At 43.6% G+C, this 18,945-nt stretch overlaps 1 protein-coding gene across 9 annotated transcripts in view; it reads right to left on the bottom strand.

Annotated features, from left to right (window-relative positions):
- Positions 1-18,945, bottom strand: part of RASGRP1 (RAS guanyl releasing protein 1) — a 178,418-nt gene that overhangs the window by 17,970 nt on the left and 141,503 nt on the right. For all 9 annotated transcript variants that reach the window (XM_088839813.1, XM_088839817.1, XM_088839819.1 and 6 more), the window contains 7 exons: positions 18,417-18,522; positions 8,035-8,097; positions 7,542-7,673; positions 5,514-5,667; positions 4,312-4,485; positions 3,177-3,293; positions 425-700 (listed from right to left, as the gene is read on the bottom strand). In XM_088839813.1, the coding sequence (XP_088695939.1) occupies positions 425-700; positions 3,177-3,293; positions 4,312-4,485; positions 5,514-5,667; positions 7,542-7,673; positions 8,035-8,097; positions 18,417-18,522 (1,022 nt within the window). The remainder of the gene's footprint in view (positions 1-424; positions 701-3,176; positions 3,294-4,311; positions 4,486-5,513; positions 5,668-7,541; positions 7,674-8,034; positions 8,098-18,416; positions 18,523-18,945) is intronic.

The raw sequence follows: 18,945 nt of genomic DNA, 5'->3' as shown, positions 1-18,945 counted from the left end.
GGTGGCAGGACCCAAATAATGAACATGTTTTTGGTTTTTTTAAACTCACTGCCATGTCCCTCCCCCCCACCATTTTTTTTGTTTTGTTTTTAATGAAAATCCACTGTCTCCATCTCTTAGCAAGGCTTGTATCCTGATTTGCTATCAGCTCTTCCCAGAGAGCTTAGGACTGGCTTTTCTGCACGGAAGGGAATACTCCTAGAAGTTAAAGGAGCACAGCCCTGGAGTCCCACCACCTGGGCCCAAGACCAGGCTCTGCTGCTTCGTAACGTGCAGCCTCTGCCAAGTTATGTAATTTTGCCTGAGAATCCCCATCCGTAAAACGGATGGAACTATAGTATCCACTTCACAGAGTTCTGTGAGGCTTCACTGAGCTGATACTTGATAAGGACGCGCTAGTGACCTGTCTCCCACGGAGCCTCACCGTCAGCAGGTGCACCAGGTCCTTGTTGGCCTCCAGGGGCGGGGCCACCTCCTGTAGCTGGACTAACTCATTGATGTGGTTGTACAGGGCCAGCAGCTTATGGACGTTCACCTTCCCCTCCTCCAGGTAGTCAGGCATGGCTTCGTACAGGGAGATGAGGTCCTTGAGGTGCACCCCCAGGATGGGAATCTTGAAGTGGGTGCACTCCCCATAAGCACGCCGGTAGTTGTCATAGTTTCTGCAGGAGGACAGCAGCTCAGTCATCTCACCTAGAACCTGCAAAACAAGAGAGCTGGTCACAGGTACCCTCCAGGCGGGCTCTGCTGTCTGCAGCAGCCACCTGTTTACTCTCGGCCCCTACCATGATCGCACCTGGTCCCTGATGAGTCAGGCACGGGGCGATCCATCTCAAGGTGCAGGTTCTGACTCCCCAGTGACAACTCCAACTTACGTTACATGTCACAGAGCAGACTTAACCAAGCGCAAGGTGTACTTTACTTCATAGCTGGAAAATTCTAAGTAAGGTTTTAATATTTTTATGTTAAAGTTCTTTTAAAAAATAAGTGATACAAGCACAAGATAAAAAAAATTTTTTTAAGGTACAAGATTATACAGTGCGTGGCAAGTGTCCCTCTGAACTCTGTCTGCAGTCCCCTTCCCTTGTGTCTTCCAGAGACAAGTGAAGTGTGCCGCCCACAGCTGGCGTAGGGAAGGGTGTGTTTCCAGTGTGGCACTTCAGTCATCTATCGAGTGTTCATATTTCTTATGCTGGGCTCTGGGCCTTCACTCAGCGAGTCTCAGGATGGGCCTATGTCTAGGAAGCAGGCGACAGTCCACTCACAGACTGAAACCCTGGACAGGAAGACTGAACAGAATAGACCAGCTCCTGGCAAAGGACCTGACAGGGATGAAGCGGAGGCCTGGGGACTCTGCATTAGAGCCTGTGCTCTGCTATGGCCTAAGGGTGCTAGGCAAGGGTGCAGCCACACCTGCTGCTCCTTCCAACACACCTGCTTCAAGTCAGCATGTGGTTCACAGAACCCCATCCCCATGTGTGGTGACCAGCCTTCTCAGAAGCAAAGACAGGAAGGAGAGACTCCCTGCCGATCATGTCACAACACAAAATAACAATTTTAAATGCTGTGCTGGAAATTTGTTTCATAAAATTGTGGCCTAAGAAGCACCATTTCTCCCTGATGAAGTTACTTGAGGTCTGAGAGTCAGCCTCCCACAGTCACAAGGCTGCAAGAGAGCACACACCTGAGCAAACAGGGCTGCGGAGTGTGGAGTCGGGGTAAGGCTCACAAGACGAGAGATGAGCAGCACAGATGGTAGAGAACCTTTTGTACCCCTTAGAAAGTGAAATAAACTATTGGGGGACACTAGCTTTAACCCTGGACTTAGGAATTCACTCTGCAGACCGCCCTGAAGGTCCAGCAGCATTGCAGAGGAGCAAGCCTGTCAGTCGGAGAAGGCAATGGCAAGCCACTCCAGTACTATTGCCTAGAAAATCCCATGGATGGAGGAGCCTGGTAGGCTGCAGTCCATGGGGTCGCTGAGGGTCGGACACGACTGAGCAACTTCACTTTCACTTTTCACTTTCACACATTGGAGAAGGAAATGGCAACCCACTCCAGTGTTCTTGCCTGGAGAATCCCAGGGATGGGGGAGCCTGGTGGGCATCCGTCTATGGGGTCACACAGAGTTGGACACGACTGAAGTGACTTAGCAGTAGCAGAAGCCTGTCAGTACGACGCGAAGGCACATTAGTCTCTCTGATTCTCTCCCTGCGTCGCCTCTGTGATTTGGAACAATATGTGCCTCTTCAGTTGTTCTGCCTGGTCTCAGCCAGCACGATCAAAAAACTGTACGGTGATCAGACCACTGGAAGGTGTGGGTGGAGCAGCATCCTCCAACCCTAGTGTTGTGAGAACAGGGATGGTTAATAAGAGACTTCCTGAAAGAAGGGTGAACACCTGGGAAAAGCAGATGGAGCAACAAGGCTAAGTTATCTCTTCCCTAATAAGAGCGTCTCCTTCTGTGTCAGCTTGGAGGTGGGGCTGGGGTTTGAGTTTAGTAAGAAAGGCCAGATGAGATGAAATACTCAAAGCAGTCATCATCAAACCTATATCATATATAGCTGCATTTATATCTGCGCTATATCATAATGGTTTATATGTATAATAATAGTCCTGTATCATAAAGGATTAAAGTCTCTATAAAATCTAATGTAGGAAAGTACATAGGACACTTAATAAATACAGATAAAATACCACCTATTACAAAATCGTACCTGAAAAGCTTATTTCCAACTATCTGGGAAAATTCAACTTTCCAGAATGTCACCCTCCAAGGTTTCTGGCTAGTTAGATTTCTAACGAGTCACTATATAACCTCACTTGACATGCAAACTGAACTATGGTCACTGAACCACCACTGTTCCTTGCTCAGGCAAAGATGGTGGCTCTGGACACTCAGTGGCCAATGAGCATGGAAAAGAGGCACATCTTGTCCCAAATCACCAGCGGGAAGGGGAGCAGTAACACCGTGGCCAGACTGACTCTCACCCACAAATCTGTGACATCTCCACCCTGTGGGTTTTCTTAAGGGGTTCTCTCCTGGGTATTTTGCCCGGTTAAAAAAGGGATGGCGTGGCTTGGGAATGCTCTCTGGGTTGCCCTTCAAGAAGGAAATGCTGACACTGGTCCTAGGAATGCTGCTGAAGGGCCCTAGAGGAGACAGGAGCACTGACCTTATTGATTTCATGCGGGACATGTGAACTTGTCTCCTTGAGCCTGGAAATAGAGCTGTGACATAGCCCTCCGATCACGGCCATCAACGTATTGAAGTTCTGCAGTTGATGGAGCTTCTGTGACACAGAAAACAGATGCTAGCAGAGTCACTATACATGTCAGTTATGTGGGAGCTTGAAGCTGTCTCTTGTCTCTGTGCTATGAGTATTCCTAATTCTGGGCAAAGGCTAGTGATCAGGTATTGCAGTTTTCCAAACATTTCTTTCCCAAGCTTAGTTCCAGACCAGCAGATCCCAAATCGAGCAAAGCATCCCATCTTCTTCATTTCAGCTGGTCTGCAGACCACTCTCTACGTCAGTGGTTTCCAAGAAACACCCAAAGTACTTATTTAACATGAAGATTCTGGACCCAAGTCCTGATGTTTAGATTCCCTGGATCTGGGGCTGAGCTTTAGGGAGCTATGCTTTTAACATACCTTTAGTTAATATCAGAGCAAGTGGTCCGTGTACCACACTTTAAGAAACACTGGTCTAGAACATCTAAAGCTAGAAAAATATATCGTTCAGTGTAATCTTTTATATCCTTTACCCCAAAGTAAGCAGACTGTTTTATTTTTGAGGGCAACACCATGGCTTAAATAGGATTGTAACTGGGATAGAGTGCTAGAATCTCTGAAATTTCAGATATGTGTTCATAGTATCAGCTCTTTTCTCATCAAATGCTTAAAACCTACTCCTCAACACTAAACCCAGCCATTCAACATAACTTGGGCTCACAGACTTAAATCAAGCTGGCCCAGCTATACTGAAATCTGAATTACCCTTTCCTTTGCTAAGTGGATCACATTAGGTAAAACAAAGTTGGCTGGTAAGCATCTTCTGAAATGTGTTAAAGATTTAAAGAGAACTAAAGCTGTACCCTGACTCTGAAGATGGCCTACATGGCCCTCTCCGTACTGATCTCATGTAGGATGTAGAAAAGCCATCATATCGAGATCTGAGTACAGGTGAAGGTGCACAAACCCCATCAGGAGATTCATGAGGGGAAAACAGCTTTCATGGACAGACGACGCTGAGGGGAGAGGGAGTAATTCACCTGGTAGCCCAGGCCTCAAGTCTTCATCCAGTCACTCACCTGAGCTACCTGGATGAACTTGATGAAGACTTCAGCTCGGAGCTGGGGGGTGGGGCGGCTGAGAACCATCAGCTGTACCCACTGGGAGATGCCGTTGCACAGAGCAATGGACCGCTCCATGGTGGGGTTCTCCTTCACGCAGCTATTCACAAGGTAATTCTGATAATCGGAGAACTGGGGAAAAAGAAACTCATCAGGACTGCGCTCCAGTGTTCTTGGAGCCCCGAGGGGCACGCTACCTCTGCTGAGCTGATGACCAGAATCTGCTAAGGGACAGAGGAGCTCCTGGGCCTCCTCTCCTTTCCTGCCGACAAGGATGGCAGGAAGGACATCTTTCTTATTCCACCCACAGCATGCCCCTCTACAGAAGTCATTAGGCATAAATGGCTGTGTACACATACTAGTTAACCCAAATATTATGCTGAGCAGATATGGATAGAATCTCGTTTAAACTCTAAAGAGTACAGCATAAAAGAAAAATCTCAATACTAGTTCCAGCTCCGCTGCTGAAGGGGAAAAACAATCTCACAAAATCTATTATGTCACTCTCTCTCTCTCCAACGAAGCTCTGTTGGCTTCAATGGAAGCGAGTTCTCTTGCATGGAGCTGGTGTTCTTTGGTGTCACATATAGAGTTTCAAGGAGCAAGGTCTCAGTCAGCAGAGTTTATCTCTAGGATCAGGGGTGACTGTGGGGCCATGTCAGCAGCACTTCAAGAGTTTAGGTAAATTCTGAACTAGACCAGTAGCATTTGATTTATTTTGAAATTTCCCCCAGCCATCCAAAGCCTATTCTAGACTGAAATCAAACTCTTACAGGACTTATCCTCATTTTGGGGAGGAAAATTTTAAAGAAAATTTCTGAAAGACTAATGATTATCAGGGGGAAAATGTGTGTGTGTGTGCGCGCGTGTACGCACGCACATGTCTTGTATGTACACTCATGTGCACAAGGTATCATGTGTACATAGCACTACCACCAGAACGAGTGGTGGGGAGGGGGAGGTGGACTTGGAGGGTGGAGCAGAGCAGAAGGAACACAGCAGGCAGTGTGCCCTGACTTGCCCAACTACACACAGCCTGACGGGAAGGCCCACCAGCCCAGAGGGGACCTCAGGGGAAGGAGGTGGGCGGCCTTTGAATTCCTCTGCTTACTTTTAGAGCTGTTGCAGGGCAGTTTTTCTCCAGCCCCCTGGGTACATACCGATATCCTCCGGAAGGACTTGAACTCCAGGTAAGTGAGGTGCTCAGACAGTTCTTCTGGCTCCAGATGGTCGAAGAGCAGGGAAACTTTCCGCTTTTTGCTGGTGTTCGATTTTATCCTTTGAGTCAGTTTCCTGGACCAGTCACGGGCATTGCTTTTGTGAGTAAAAGTGAAAAGGGAGAAGATGGGGGAAAGAATAAATCAAAATTGCTTTTCTAATGCAAGTAAATCCATGAACATTTCTCACAAGAATATGCAAAGCACCATTAGCTAACTTTCCGGGGCCAAAACAATGCATTAACAGTATCCTTTAATCAGCTTTTCCTGTGCTGACAGCTAGGAAGCCTTGATGGTTCCCATGAGCCTTCTGAATGTGCCATGGGAACTGGGTAAAATGTGTTGATCTTAAGGAAGTGGGAACGACACAGCCCTGGTCACGGTGTCCTGGCCCCTCTGTGTAGCCCTGTCACATATGTTCTCTCCATGTCTACCGTGTGTTCCTTCATCTCATGAGGGTGATGGGGACTCTATCTGGTTGGAAATCTCAAGGTTTGGGGGCAGTTTCCATGCCAGAAGAGCACAGACAGGAGGTGCCATGCTGGGGAATCATGTGTAGGAACACATGGTCCCTCTGGGCAGACTTGTGACATTTTCCTCAAATGTCCCCAGGAACTGAAATGACCAAGGAAGCCTAGCTAACTCTAGAGTTGGCCCCACACACATACTTTTGTAATCAATCCACATATTTCTTATTCAATTTCCTTCACTAAGGAAGCAAAGAGAAAGGTAGCAGGTTGCAGACTGTGTTTCCCAAACGGGGAGTCCTGAGAACCTTGTCTCTTGACAAAAGGGTTCTGTGGTCAAACAAGTTTGGGAAATGCTACAAATTCTGCAGCCCCCTTAGCCAAAGAGCATATTACAGACTCTGAGATGCACTGCAAAAGGGAAGTTCAGTTCACTATTTCTCAAATATATCTGGTCAGACAACACCCCACTCACTAATTCCTAAAGAACATACTGTGGAAAATACTGGTAGAGGAAAGTCAGGTAGGGGTGTATTGGGACAAGGAAGTCAGGGTTTCAAAACTGCCCCAGGCCCTGTGTGCTGCATTTTAAAAATGATGTTGCTCTTGCAAAACCTTCTTTTATCTTTCACGCTGTTACAGTTCTAAGGAAAGAAGTTCAGAGAGTCCAACCTGCGAAGGAGGTTTAAGTGGGACTCTGGCACGTGATTTGGAAATCATTTCTATGTGGCCATGGCACAAGGCACTAGGGGCTCTCATAGTCCAGCTTCTGCTCTGTCATTAACTCGACTAGCTCTGTATCCCCAGACGAGCCAGTCTTGCTGAGCCTCAGTTTCCCAAAATAAAAGCATCTTTAAAATATATTTCAGCACTAGAATTCTATGTCCTAGGGATCTGTATTATTCTAAAATAAAGCAACATTATGAAAACCTTAGCAGACAATGAGTGTACTCTCCTCCCCCCAAATTAGGGCAGGCATTCATTTTTTCAGACTGGGACCATCTCATAAATAAGAAATCCCAAGGAACAATATGAAATATTCCTGAGTACTTTTCCACCTCTGCACAGACTGGAGTGTCTCTCGCAGATGTACCATGTATGTTATAAACCCTCTGCGGGATCCATTTTCCAGCAGTGCCTTCTGTATTTGTAAGTTTAGGGTGCCTCCAGGCATTGGCTGCTGAAGAAGCACCAGTTTAGTCACTGCACTTTCAGTTTCTTGGCATTTGTATAAATTTTAATCAGCGTCTCGCTACGTGATTTTTCACTGAGACTTTTTCTCCTGCTCTCAGATATAAGCCACATACAGCATTATCACCAGGGACTTCTCTGCTTTCCTGGTACATGGCAAGCTTTTCTCTTTGGTAAAGCCAGTGAACCTGCCTAAAGCCTTCTTGGGTCACAGCGGGACACACAGCACAGGTCACAGCAGGACACAGAGCCTTGCTGAGCAGCCTGGGTTATATTACAGGAGGGAGGTGGTTTCAAAAGGTAGGATACTCACATTTGTGTTGTGTCAATCAGGCGGCAGTGGAGTTCCTCGCCATTTGCTTTCACCAGTTCCTGAAACTCCTCCATGGTGCTTGCCAAGCTGGTATCCATCTTAAACATGATCCAGAATTCTGTTATCCAGTACCTACATGGTGGGAGTCACAAAACATAAGCCAAAACTGAAGCCAAGTACTCACATTTTGGTAGGTTCTTCCCACGAGAAGGACTCAGAAAATGACAGGCGCTGATTTGTCCTGTATTCCTGGAAATAAAGACTATATATTTCTCTCTACAGAATATAAGGAGCTGGAGTGGAGGTAGGGGGAAGAGAAGAAAACCACCCACTGACAATCATCTGTGGGCCCCCACACCTCCCCATATCAAATGCTATGCTATGCTAAAGTGAATTATAATCTGAGAAGCCATGACAAAAGATTTAGGCACAACATGTGGCTCTTTCATTTCACCTCACCCCACAAAGTCCCAAATGTATGCAGAAATGTTACCTTACGAAATAGCAGATCCTCAGGCAAAGCCCTGGTGAATTCTTTGCCAAGGCATCCTTATAGGTAGGGCTGTGGTTAAGGGAAATGGAAGCCTCTGTTATAAAAACTAGGCCACAAAGTGAATCTCAGTAAATTTAAGAAAACTGAAATCATACCCAGCATTTTTTCTGACCACAATGCTGTAAGATTAGAAATCAGCTATAGAAAAAAAAAAAAACCCTCAAAAATCACAAAGTGTGTGGAGACTAAATAATATGCTACTACACAACCAATGGATCACTGAAGAAATCAAGGAACAAATAAAAAAATACCTGGAGACAAATGGAAACAAAACCACAAAATCTATGCGATGCAGCAAAAGTAGTTCCCAGAAGGAAGTTTATAGTGACACAAGCTCATCTTCAGTTCAGTTCAGTTCAGTTCAGTCACTCAGTCGTGTCCGACTCTCTGCGACCCCATGAATCACAGCACGCCAGGCCTCCCTGTCCATCACCAACTCCCGGAGTACACTCAAACTCATGTCCACAGAGTCGATGATGCCATCCAGCCATCTCATTCTCCGTCGTCCCCTTCTCCTCCCACCCCCAACCTTTCCCAGCATCAGAGTCTTTTCCAGTGAGTCAACTCGTCGCATGAGGTGGCCAAAGTATTGCAGTTTCAGCTTTAGCATCAGTCCCTCCAATGAACATCCAGGATTGATCTCCTTTAGAATGGACTGGTTGGATCTCCTTGCAGGATAAGGGACTCTCAAGAGTCTTCTCCAACACCACAGTTCAAAAGCATCGATTCTTCGGCGATCAGCCTTCTTCACAGTCCAGCTCTCACATCCATACATGACCACGGGAAAAACCATTGCCTTGACTAGACGGACCTTGGTTGGCAAAGTAATGTCTCTGCTTTTTAATATACTATCAAGGTTGGTCATAACTTTCCTTCCAAGGAGCAAGCGTCTTTTAATTTCATGGCTGCAATCAGCATCTGCAGTGATTTTGGAGCCCAAAAAAACAAAGTCTGACACTGTTTCCACTGTTTTTCCATCTATTTCCCATGAAGTGATGGGACCAGATGCCATGATCTTTGTTTTCTGAATGTTGAGCTTCAAGCCAACCTTTTCACTCTCCTCTTTCACTTTCATCAAGAGGCTTTTGAGTTCCTCTTCACTTTCTGCCATAAGGGTAGTGTCATCTGCATATCTGAGGTTATTGATATTTCTCCTGGCAATCTTGATTCCAGCTTGTGCTTCTTCCAGCCCAGCGTTCCTCATGATGTACTCTGCATATAAGTTAAATAAGCAAGGTGACAATATACAACCTTGACGTACACCTTTTCCTATTTGGAACCAGTCTGTTGTTCCATGTCCAGTTCTAACTGTTGCTTCCTGACCTGCATACAGGTTTCTCAAGAGGCAGGTCAGGTGGTCTGGGATTCCCATCTCTTTCAGAATGTTCCACAGTTTATTGTGATCCACACAGTCAAAGGCTTTGGCATAGTCAATGAAGCAGAAATAGATGTTTTTCTGAAACTCTCTTGCTTTCTCCATGATCCAGCGGATGTTGGCAATTTGATCTCTGGTGCCTCTGCCTTTTCTAAAACCTGCTTGAACATCTGGGAGTTCACGGTTTACATATTGCTGAAGCCTGGCTTGGAGAATTTTGAGCATGACTTTGCTAGCGTGTGAGATGAGTGCAATTGTGTGGTAGTTTGAGCATTCTTTGGCATTGCCTTTCTTTGGGATTGGAATGAAGACTGACCTCTTCCAGTCCTGTGGCCACTGCTGAGTTTTCCAAATCTGCTGGCATATTGAGTGCAGCACTTTCACAGCATCATCTTTCAAGACTTGAAATAGCTCAACTGGAATTCCACCACCTCCACTAGCTTTGTTAGCAGTGATGCTTTCTAAGGCCCACTTGACTTCACATTCCAAGATGTCTGGCTCTAGGTCAGTGATCACATTATCGTGACTATCTTGGTCGTGAAGATCTTTTTTGTACAGTTCTTCTGTGTATTCTTGCCACCTCTTCTTAATATCTTCTGCTTCTGTTAGGTCCATACCATTTCTGTCCTTTATCGAGCCCATCTTTGCATGAAATGTTCCCTTGGAGTCTCTAATTTTCTTGAAGAGATCTCTTGTTTTTCCTATTCTGTTGTTTTCCTCTATTTCTTTGCATTGATCACTGAGGAAGCCTTTCTTATCTCTCCTTGCTATTCTTTGGAACTCTGCATTCAGATGCTTATATCTTTCCTTTTCTCCTTTGCTTTTCGCCTCTCTTCTTTTCACAGCTATTTGTAAGGCCTCCTCAGACAGCCATTTCGCTCTTTTGCATTTCTTTTCCATGGGGATGGTCTTGGTCCCTGTCTCCTGTACAATGTCACGAACCTCCGTCCAGAGTTCATCAGGCACTCTATCAATCAGATCTAGTCCCTTAAATCTATTTCTCACTTCCACTGTATAATCATAAGGGATTTGATTGAGGTCATATCTGAATGGTCTAGTGGTTTTCCCTACTTTCTTCAATTTAAGTCTGAACTTCGCAATAAGGAGTTCATGATCTGAGCCACAGTCAGCTCCTGGTCTTGTTTTTGCTAACTGTATACAGCTTCTCCATCTTTGGTTGCAAAGAATATAATCAATCTGATTTCGGTGTTGACCATCTGGTGATGTCCATGTGTAGAGTCTTCTCTTGTGTTGTTGGAAGAGGGTGTTTGCTATGACCAGTGCATTCTCTTGACAAAACTCTATTAGCCTTTGCCCTGCTTCATTCCATGCTCCAAGGCCAAATTTGCCAGTTACTCCAGGTGTTTCTTGACTTCCTACTTTTGCATTCCAGTCCCCTAGAATGAAAAGGACATCTTTTTTGGGTGTTAGTTCTAAAAGGTCTTGTAGGTCTTCATAGAACCATTCAACTTCGGCTTCTTCAGCATTACTGGTTGGGGCATAGGCCTGGATTACTGTAATATTGAATGGTTTGCCTTGGAAACGAACAGAAATCATCCTGTCATTTTTAAGATTGCATCCAAGTACTGCATTTCGGACTCTTTTGTTGACCATGATGGCTACTCCATTTCTTCTAAGGGATTCCTGCCCACAGTAGTAGATATAATGGTTATCCGAGTTAAATTCACCCATTCCAGTCCATTTTAATTCACTGATTCCTAGAATGTCTATGTTCACTCTTGCCATCTCCTGTTTGACCACTTCCAATTTGCCTTGATTCATGGACCTAACATTCCAGGTTCCTATGCAATATTGCTCTTTACAGCACCGGACCTTGCTTCTATCACTGGTCACATCCACAGCTGGGTATTGGTTTTGCTTTTGCTCCATCCCTTTATTCCTTCTAGAGTTACTTCTCCACTGATCTCCAGTAGCATAGTGGGCACCTACCGACCTGGGGAATTCCTCATTCAGTATCCTATCATTTTGCCCTTTGTTACTGTTCATGGGGTTCTCAAGGCAAGTATACTGAAGTGGTTTGCCAAATATCTCAAATAAATTACCTAACTTTAAACCTAAAGGAATAAGAGAAAAACAAACACAACCCAGTTAGTAGAAGGAATGAAATTATAAAGATCAGCAGAAATAAATGAAATGGAGACTAAAAACAACAGGAAAAAAATCAATGAAACTAAGAGCTGTTTTTGTAAACCTTTCTAGACTCTTAAAAAAAATGGAGAGGGCCCAAATCAATAAAATCAGAGATGAAAAAGAAGTTACAACTAGTACCAGAGAAATGCAAAAGATCATAAGAAATTACTACTATATGACAATAAAATTGACAACTTAGAAGAAATGTACAAATTCCTAGAAATGTACAATTTCCCAGGACAGAATCAAGAATAGAAAATATGAGCAGACCAACAATAAAACTGAATCAGTAATTTAAAACAATATAATGAACAAAAGTTCAGAACCAGATGGCTTTACAGGTGAATTCTACCAAATATTTAGAAAAGAGTGAACACCTATCCTTCTCAAATATTCTAATAAATTCCAGAGGAAGGAATACTTCCTAACTCATTCTATGAGGCCAGGACCACCCTGATACCAAAATCAGACAAAAAGTTCACATAAAAAGAAAATTACAGGCCAACATCACTGATAAAAATATGATGAACACAGATGAAAAAAATCCTCAACAAACATTAGAAAATCAAATTCAACAGTATATTAAAAGAATTATATATGACAATTAATTTGAATTTATCCAGTGGGTGCAAGGATAATTCAATCTCCACAAATCAGTCAGTGGGATATACCCTATTGACAAATTGATGAATAAAAATCATATGATCATCTCAATAGATGCAGAAAAGATACCTGAGAAAGTTCAACATCCTCCACAATGTGAGTAATGAAGGAACATACGTCAACATATATGAAATACATGACAAGTCCATAGCTAACATCATACACAATGGCTGGAGAGCTTAAAGCATTTCCTCTAAGATCAGGAACAAGACAAAAGATGCTCACTCTCACTGCTTTTATTCAACATGGTATTACAATCCAGCCACAGCAATCAGACAGTAAGAAGAAATAAAAGAAATCCAACTTGGAAAGGAAGAATATAAAACTGTCACTGTTTGAAGATGACATAATACTATACATAGAAAAGCCTAAAGATGCCACCAAAAACTACTAAAGCTCATCAATAAATTTGGTAAAGGTGCAGGGTTCAAAATTAATATATAGAAATCTGTTGAATTTCTATATACTAACAAGGAACTATCAGAGAAATTAAGAAAACAATATCATTTACAATCACATCAAAAATGAATAAAATATCTAGGAATAAATCTAACTATAGAGGTAAAAGACTCATACTCAGAAAACTTCAAGACACTGATGAAAAAAACTGAAGATGACAGAACAGATGGAAAGGGATAATTATGTTCATGGATTAGAAGAATGTTGTCATGATGACCATACTACCCAAGTCAGTCTACAGATTCAATGTAAGCTTTATCAAAATACAAATGGCATTTTTCACGGAATTAAAACAAATAATTCTAAAGTTTCTATGAAATCACAAAAGTCCCTGAACAGCACAATCTTGAGAAAGAACACAGGTGGCGTTATCATGCTCCCTGACTTCATACAACAAAGCTACAGTCATCAAAATGGTATAGTATTGGTATAAAAACAAACCTGTAGATCAATGGAACAGAAGACAGAACCCAGAAAATAACTTTGAAACTTACAGTCAATTAATCTAAAACAAAGGAGGCAGGAATATACAATGGAGAAAAGACAGTCTCTTCAATAGATGTTACTGGGGAAACTGGACAGCTCCATGCAAAAGAATAAAACTGCACTATGCAGTCACACCATGCACAAAAATAAATTCAAGACTGATTAAGAACTTAAAGGCCCCAAAACCATAGAACCTATAGAGGAAAACATAGGTAGTATGCTCTTTGGATATGTCTCCTCAGGCAAGGGAAACAAAAGCAAAAATAAATAAGTGGGATTATATCAAACTAAAAAGCTTTTGCAAAATGAAGGAAACTATCAACAAAAAGAAAAGGCCACCTACTAAATGATGGAAATATTTGCAAACAATATGTCCAATAAAAGATTAATATCCAAAATATACAAATAACTCATACAACATCAAGAAAAAACCTGGTTAAAAAACAGGCAGAGGATCTGAATAGACATTTTTCCAAGAAGACATACACATGGCCAACAGGCACATGAAATGATGCTCAACATCATTAAGCATCAGGAAAATGCAAATCAAAACCACAAAGAGATCAACTCATACGTGTTAGAATGGCTATTATAAAAAAGACAACAAATGACAAGTGCTGGTGAAGATGTGGAGAACACAAAACCCTTGTGCACTGCTAGTAAGAGTATAAATTGGTGCAGCCACTGTGGAAAACAGTAAATAGATTCCTTAAAAAATTAAAAATAGAACTCCTGGGTATTTATCTGAAGAGAATAAGAACATTAATCAGAAGAGATGTATGGAGCCCTGTGTTCAATGAAGCATTATTTACAATAGCAAAGGTATGGAAGTAAATTAAGTGTTCATCAAGAGACGAAAGAATAAAGATATTTGGTGTACACAAACACACAATGGAATATTACCCGGCCATAAAAAAGAACAAAATTCTGCCATTTGCAACAACACGGATGGACCCAGAGGGTACACACTAAGTGAAGACAGAGAAAGAAAAATACTGTACTTCGTTTATACATAGAACCCAAAACGCTAAAATAAATATAATGAAAACAGAGTTATGTGTACAGAGAACAAACGTGTGTTTGCCAGAGGGGAGGAAAGAAATAAGGAGATTAAGAGGTACAAACTTTCGTTTGTAAAAATAAATGAGTCACGGGTATGAAATGCACTGTATGGGAAATACAGTCGATAATTATTTAGTATCTTTGTATGATGACGTGTCATAACTAGACTTATTGTGGTGATCATACGTGTGTGTGTTGGTTGCATCGTATCCAACTCTTTTTTAAAAGACTCCAGGGACTATAGCCTGCAAGGTTCCTCTATCCATGGAATTCTCAAGGCAAGAATACTGGAGTAGGTTGCCATTCTCTTCTCCAGGGGATCTTCCTGACCCAGGAATCGAACTCGCATCTCCTGCACTGCAGGTGAGTGCTTTACCATCTGAGCCATATCAAATCACTGTTATGTGACAGGAACTAACATAATGTCATAGGTCAATGATACTTCAAAAACAAACAAATAAACAAACAAAGAAAAAGAAATCAGATTTGTGGTTACCAGAGGTAGGCGGTGGAAAAAGGGGGGACTGTATGAAGGCAGTCAAAAGGTACAAACTTCCAGTTATAAGACAAATAAGTACTAGAGATGTAATGTACAACATGATAAATATAATCAACACTGCTCTACAGTATATGTGAAAGTTGCTAAGAGGATAAGCTCTTAAGTTATCATCACAATAAAACTTATCTATTTTCAATTTGTATCTATATGAGATGGTAGATTTTCACTAAACTTATGAATCATGCTTCAAACCTTAAACTTTTTTAGTGCTTTAAGTTAACTTTATCTCAAAAAAAGAAACCTGGAATAAAATATAAAATCCAAATTGCAGTTTAAAACCATTGCAGTATTTAATTAATTGGCATTATTTTAATTAACCAAACATTTTTAAAGGTCCCTTACAAGTGCTTAGAGGGACACTCTAGACCCATGGAAAGAAGAAGATTATTTGCAAGCTAAACTTGAACCCCTAAAGAAAAGCTATGACTGTGAAATTTGTACTTTTCATAAAATGAGTTTAACTTAAAAAACCTAACTTTTGATAGACTTACTGTTTATAAAATCTATCCTTAAGGGCATGAAAACCAAACAGAAACATGAAACATAAAACCACACACACATACACACATCAACAAAGGTAATCAATATTTAAAAAAGCCCAGGTAAATTTCCGAAGTGAATGGTTCCGATCCTTGCCTTTCTTTAGGCACAAAAGGGAGGAATGAGAACAAGATGATTTTATTTTTCTTTATGACACATGGTACTCATCCCTTCAGTGCAAAGAGTCAAGCAAAAGGCATATTCAATATAAAAATGTCCTAGAGTCTGTATTTTTATTATTTGATCTAGTAGCTAAAATTTTTAACTTCTTCCTTATGAACGAGGAAGGCACACAAAAAGACCCACTTTTCTTCTAAAACAACTGGGTGGACGTATAAACCAACACGTTGCCTCTTATTGTGGAGTCTGTCTTCCTCCTGGTTGCTCCCCGTCCTTCTCTTCACAAGTCTGTTCCCCTGTGCACGGTGCCGGCTACAGTGTGTGCGGCAGGATCTGTGAACCCCGTCAGTCTTCATCCGAGGGCCAAGCCTGTGGGCACACGGAGCATCACTCAGGAGGGCAGAGCCTCCCAAGGTCACAAAGACTGTGCCATAGTGGGGCCACCTGAGCTAGGCAGGCACTGCTTCTCACTCAAGGAGATGAAGCAGGCAGCAGCACGTGCAGGCCAGGGCTGAGGCTCAGGCGTCTGCGGGGGCAACCGTCACTGTTCGCTGGAAGCTTCAGGCGCCACATCCTCATAGGCAGTGCTGTGGCAACAAAGTACCAGGACAGTTCTGACTGTATTTTTCAGGCATCCAAACTATTCAAAGCACGTTGTTAAACTTTTCTCTCTCAACAATCAAAAAACAGGAAACAACAGGAAATGATCCAGGCTTTCTTATCGAACAATAAAAGGACCCATTCCAGTCTGGTGTGCTGAGAAGTTTGGTGTGGAGGAGAGAAGGCTTCTGAGAGAGCTGAGGACGGAGCAGGCAGGGCACACTGGGCAGGCTGAGGGTCTGCCATCCCCCTCTATCTGCAGAGGCTCTGAAGCAAGGTCTCATTTGCTTCTTAGGAAAGTAACTGCAGGGCTGGATGATAAAGGAGGAGGTGGCTGTGCAGATGAGCAGCCCGTACGGGACAGAGGCCAAGGAGAGAGACTCTGGGGCCCAAATGAAGGCGGAGGCATGGGAATGGAGAGGAGAGAAGAGCTAAGAGTCATTTCTGAAGCAGGAACCCTGGGATTGGGTGACTGGCTCCGTGGGAGGTGAAAGGCAGAGAGGATCATGGGGGCTTTGATGTTGCTGCTTCAGGCCATCAGATGGGCAATGGCACCATGAACTGAAATTGAAAATGAAAATACAAGTGTCAAAGCAGAACTAACGGGGTAGTAGCAGGGGAGGTGGCGAGTTCAGTTTTGAGTATATTAAGATTGAAGAGTCTACAGGACAAAGTAGTCCAAACATTTTTTTAAAAAATGGCTTGAGTTAGAAAAATATGGACTTGAAGGTCATCAGAGGCATGGTGGTGGAAATCCCGGTGAGAAATCACCCAGGGAAAGTATAGAGAGAAGCAAACCAGGATGCTATCTCATTTTGAAGAGGTTCCCAAAGAAAAGGCTGGATGGAGAGCTGGAGGCAGGTGTCCCAGGAGAAGGGAGACCCAGGAAGATGCAGTCCAGGGCCCTGGAAGGAGTCTGGAGAGGTGGGGTGCGGTCAACAATGCCTCTACAGGGAGGTCGCTATAAACAAGGGTGGAAAATAAGCTACTGGGCTTGACAACCAGGAGGTCACTGGTGACATCAGAGGAAAGTCTGAGTACAGGGGTGGAGGCCACAGTCGGGTGAAGGAGTAAGTGGGAGTTGAGAGATGGGAGATAGTGAGCGTGGACTATTTTAAGAAGTTTCTGCATCACATTTCTAACCCTAACGGTGGAATGAAGGGGAGGTAGGGTTGAGAGTTTATTTTTAGGTTAGGGAGATGTGAATGAGTTTTAGACTGAGGGGCAGGTGCCACTGAAGACGCAGGGTTTTAAAGGACAGGAAAGAGGGGAGATAACCTATAGAGAAAGATCCTGCGAAAGTGGAAGGGAGGATGGCGGGGAGGAGGACTCTGGGTCCACAGTGGGGGCAGGTACCCAGGGTGGGTGCCAAGATGGGTACCCCAGGTACAAATCAGTCCTTGGAGAACACAGTTTCTTCTTTGAGTATTTTATTACTGATGCCATTGAGAACTGCTGGTATATGGAGTTCTAGTATGGTTTTAGAACACTCTGTAAATTAGACATTCAATTATTACCTGTACCTCTCATTATGTGGACGCCTCCCAAGGCCACTGAAATGCCACTGAAAACACCTTCTCTGCGAGGTTTATAAGGAGTCTTAGGGAACAGATTCAGTCCTGATGGCTTTTATGCTTTTGCTGAGTGCCACGAGATGAAGAGGGAGGGCTGGGGACAGTGGCAGAGGATTAGAAGGATACAGCATGACTCAGTGCCAGGACCTGGGCTTCAAGGTGCTAAACAGTCTCACCTCACCTACAGCCCACGGTGTCATCAGGCATCAGAAAGACAGAGAAAGCAGTCGTTTTCCCCACCCCACTCAATGCACACCCCAAAGAAGGTCAGAATCCAGCAGTTTGCTCGGCGCAACCGGTGCCTCAGTTGAAAGCAGAAAGGCACCAGCCGCCCTGTTGTCAGGAAGCTCTCTTCAAAAGAATTAGACAGGAAAGCCAGAATGCAGCACCCTTGTCAACTTGCATGCGATGAACATGAATTTTGATTAATCCACAGGAAAACTATTTTTCACTAGCAAGAGCGAACGAAGAGGACCGTGTCTGCATGTTGATCTCTTTGACCTCTTCCCAGAGAAATCAGCATCAATAACACTGCCTTGTCCAACAGAAGACACACATACACACACAACATATATCCACAGACACACATGCCACTCCCTGAGAGGACACATGAACCCATTAACCACTCAGCATTATGCCAAACCAACCAAAATGAAAGCATCATTCAAATTTCAAGATGCTTCTGAATCAATCCTATTTGCGGATTGTCGCCAGGCACTGGGCTAAAGGATATAGAGTGATAACTTTTTGGAGCAGTTCAGCAGAGGAAATGAGAATTCGGTGCATGGTCAGCGTGACTTGCAACAGTTGGTTACTTCGACACAGGTTTCCATCTGCATCTGAAAACACAAAGAGCAGCATCTGAGCAAGGGCCCCGAGAGGAATCAGTTACCTGACGGAACACCTGGCAACTCCCATCCCTCGCGGGGGCAGCCAGAGTGCAGGCTCTGCAGGCACAGTGCCTCCTCCATGGCCTTTGGCACTGCACATCCCTCCCTTCTGTGCTTTTCTGACCCTCTTACTGCATACTCCCCTTCCCCAAACGCCTGTTTTGATGCTCATTAATCACCCCGCCGGAAGGTGGCAGAATCGTGGGGAAGTGGTACTATTTGCACAGGTACACGTGAGTCTGTTGAAAGCAGAGCAGATCCAGGTTCTGTGGCTCCCAAAGGGCATACGGTGGGGGGAGGGAGAAGTTCCTTCTAGGATCTCAGTGAAACGAGTTATAGTCTTAATAGATCACAGTTAAAATACCTTGCTTT

Source organism: Moschus berezovskii, chromosome 9 (assembly GCF_049115385.1).
Source record: "Moschus berezovskii isolate FMDL1 chromosome 9, NW_MosBer_1.0, whole genome shotgun sequence".
NCBI classification, from domain to species: domain Eukaryota; kingdom Metazoa; phylum Chordata; class Mammalia; order Artiodactyla; family Moschidae; genus Moschus; species Moschus berezovskii.
This window is presented reverse-complemented; position numbering and strand designations above follow the sequence as displayed.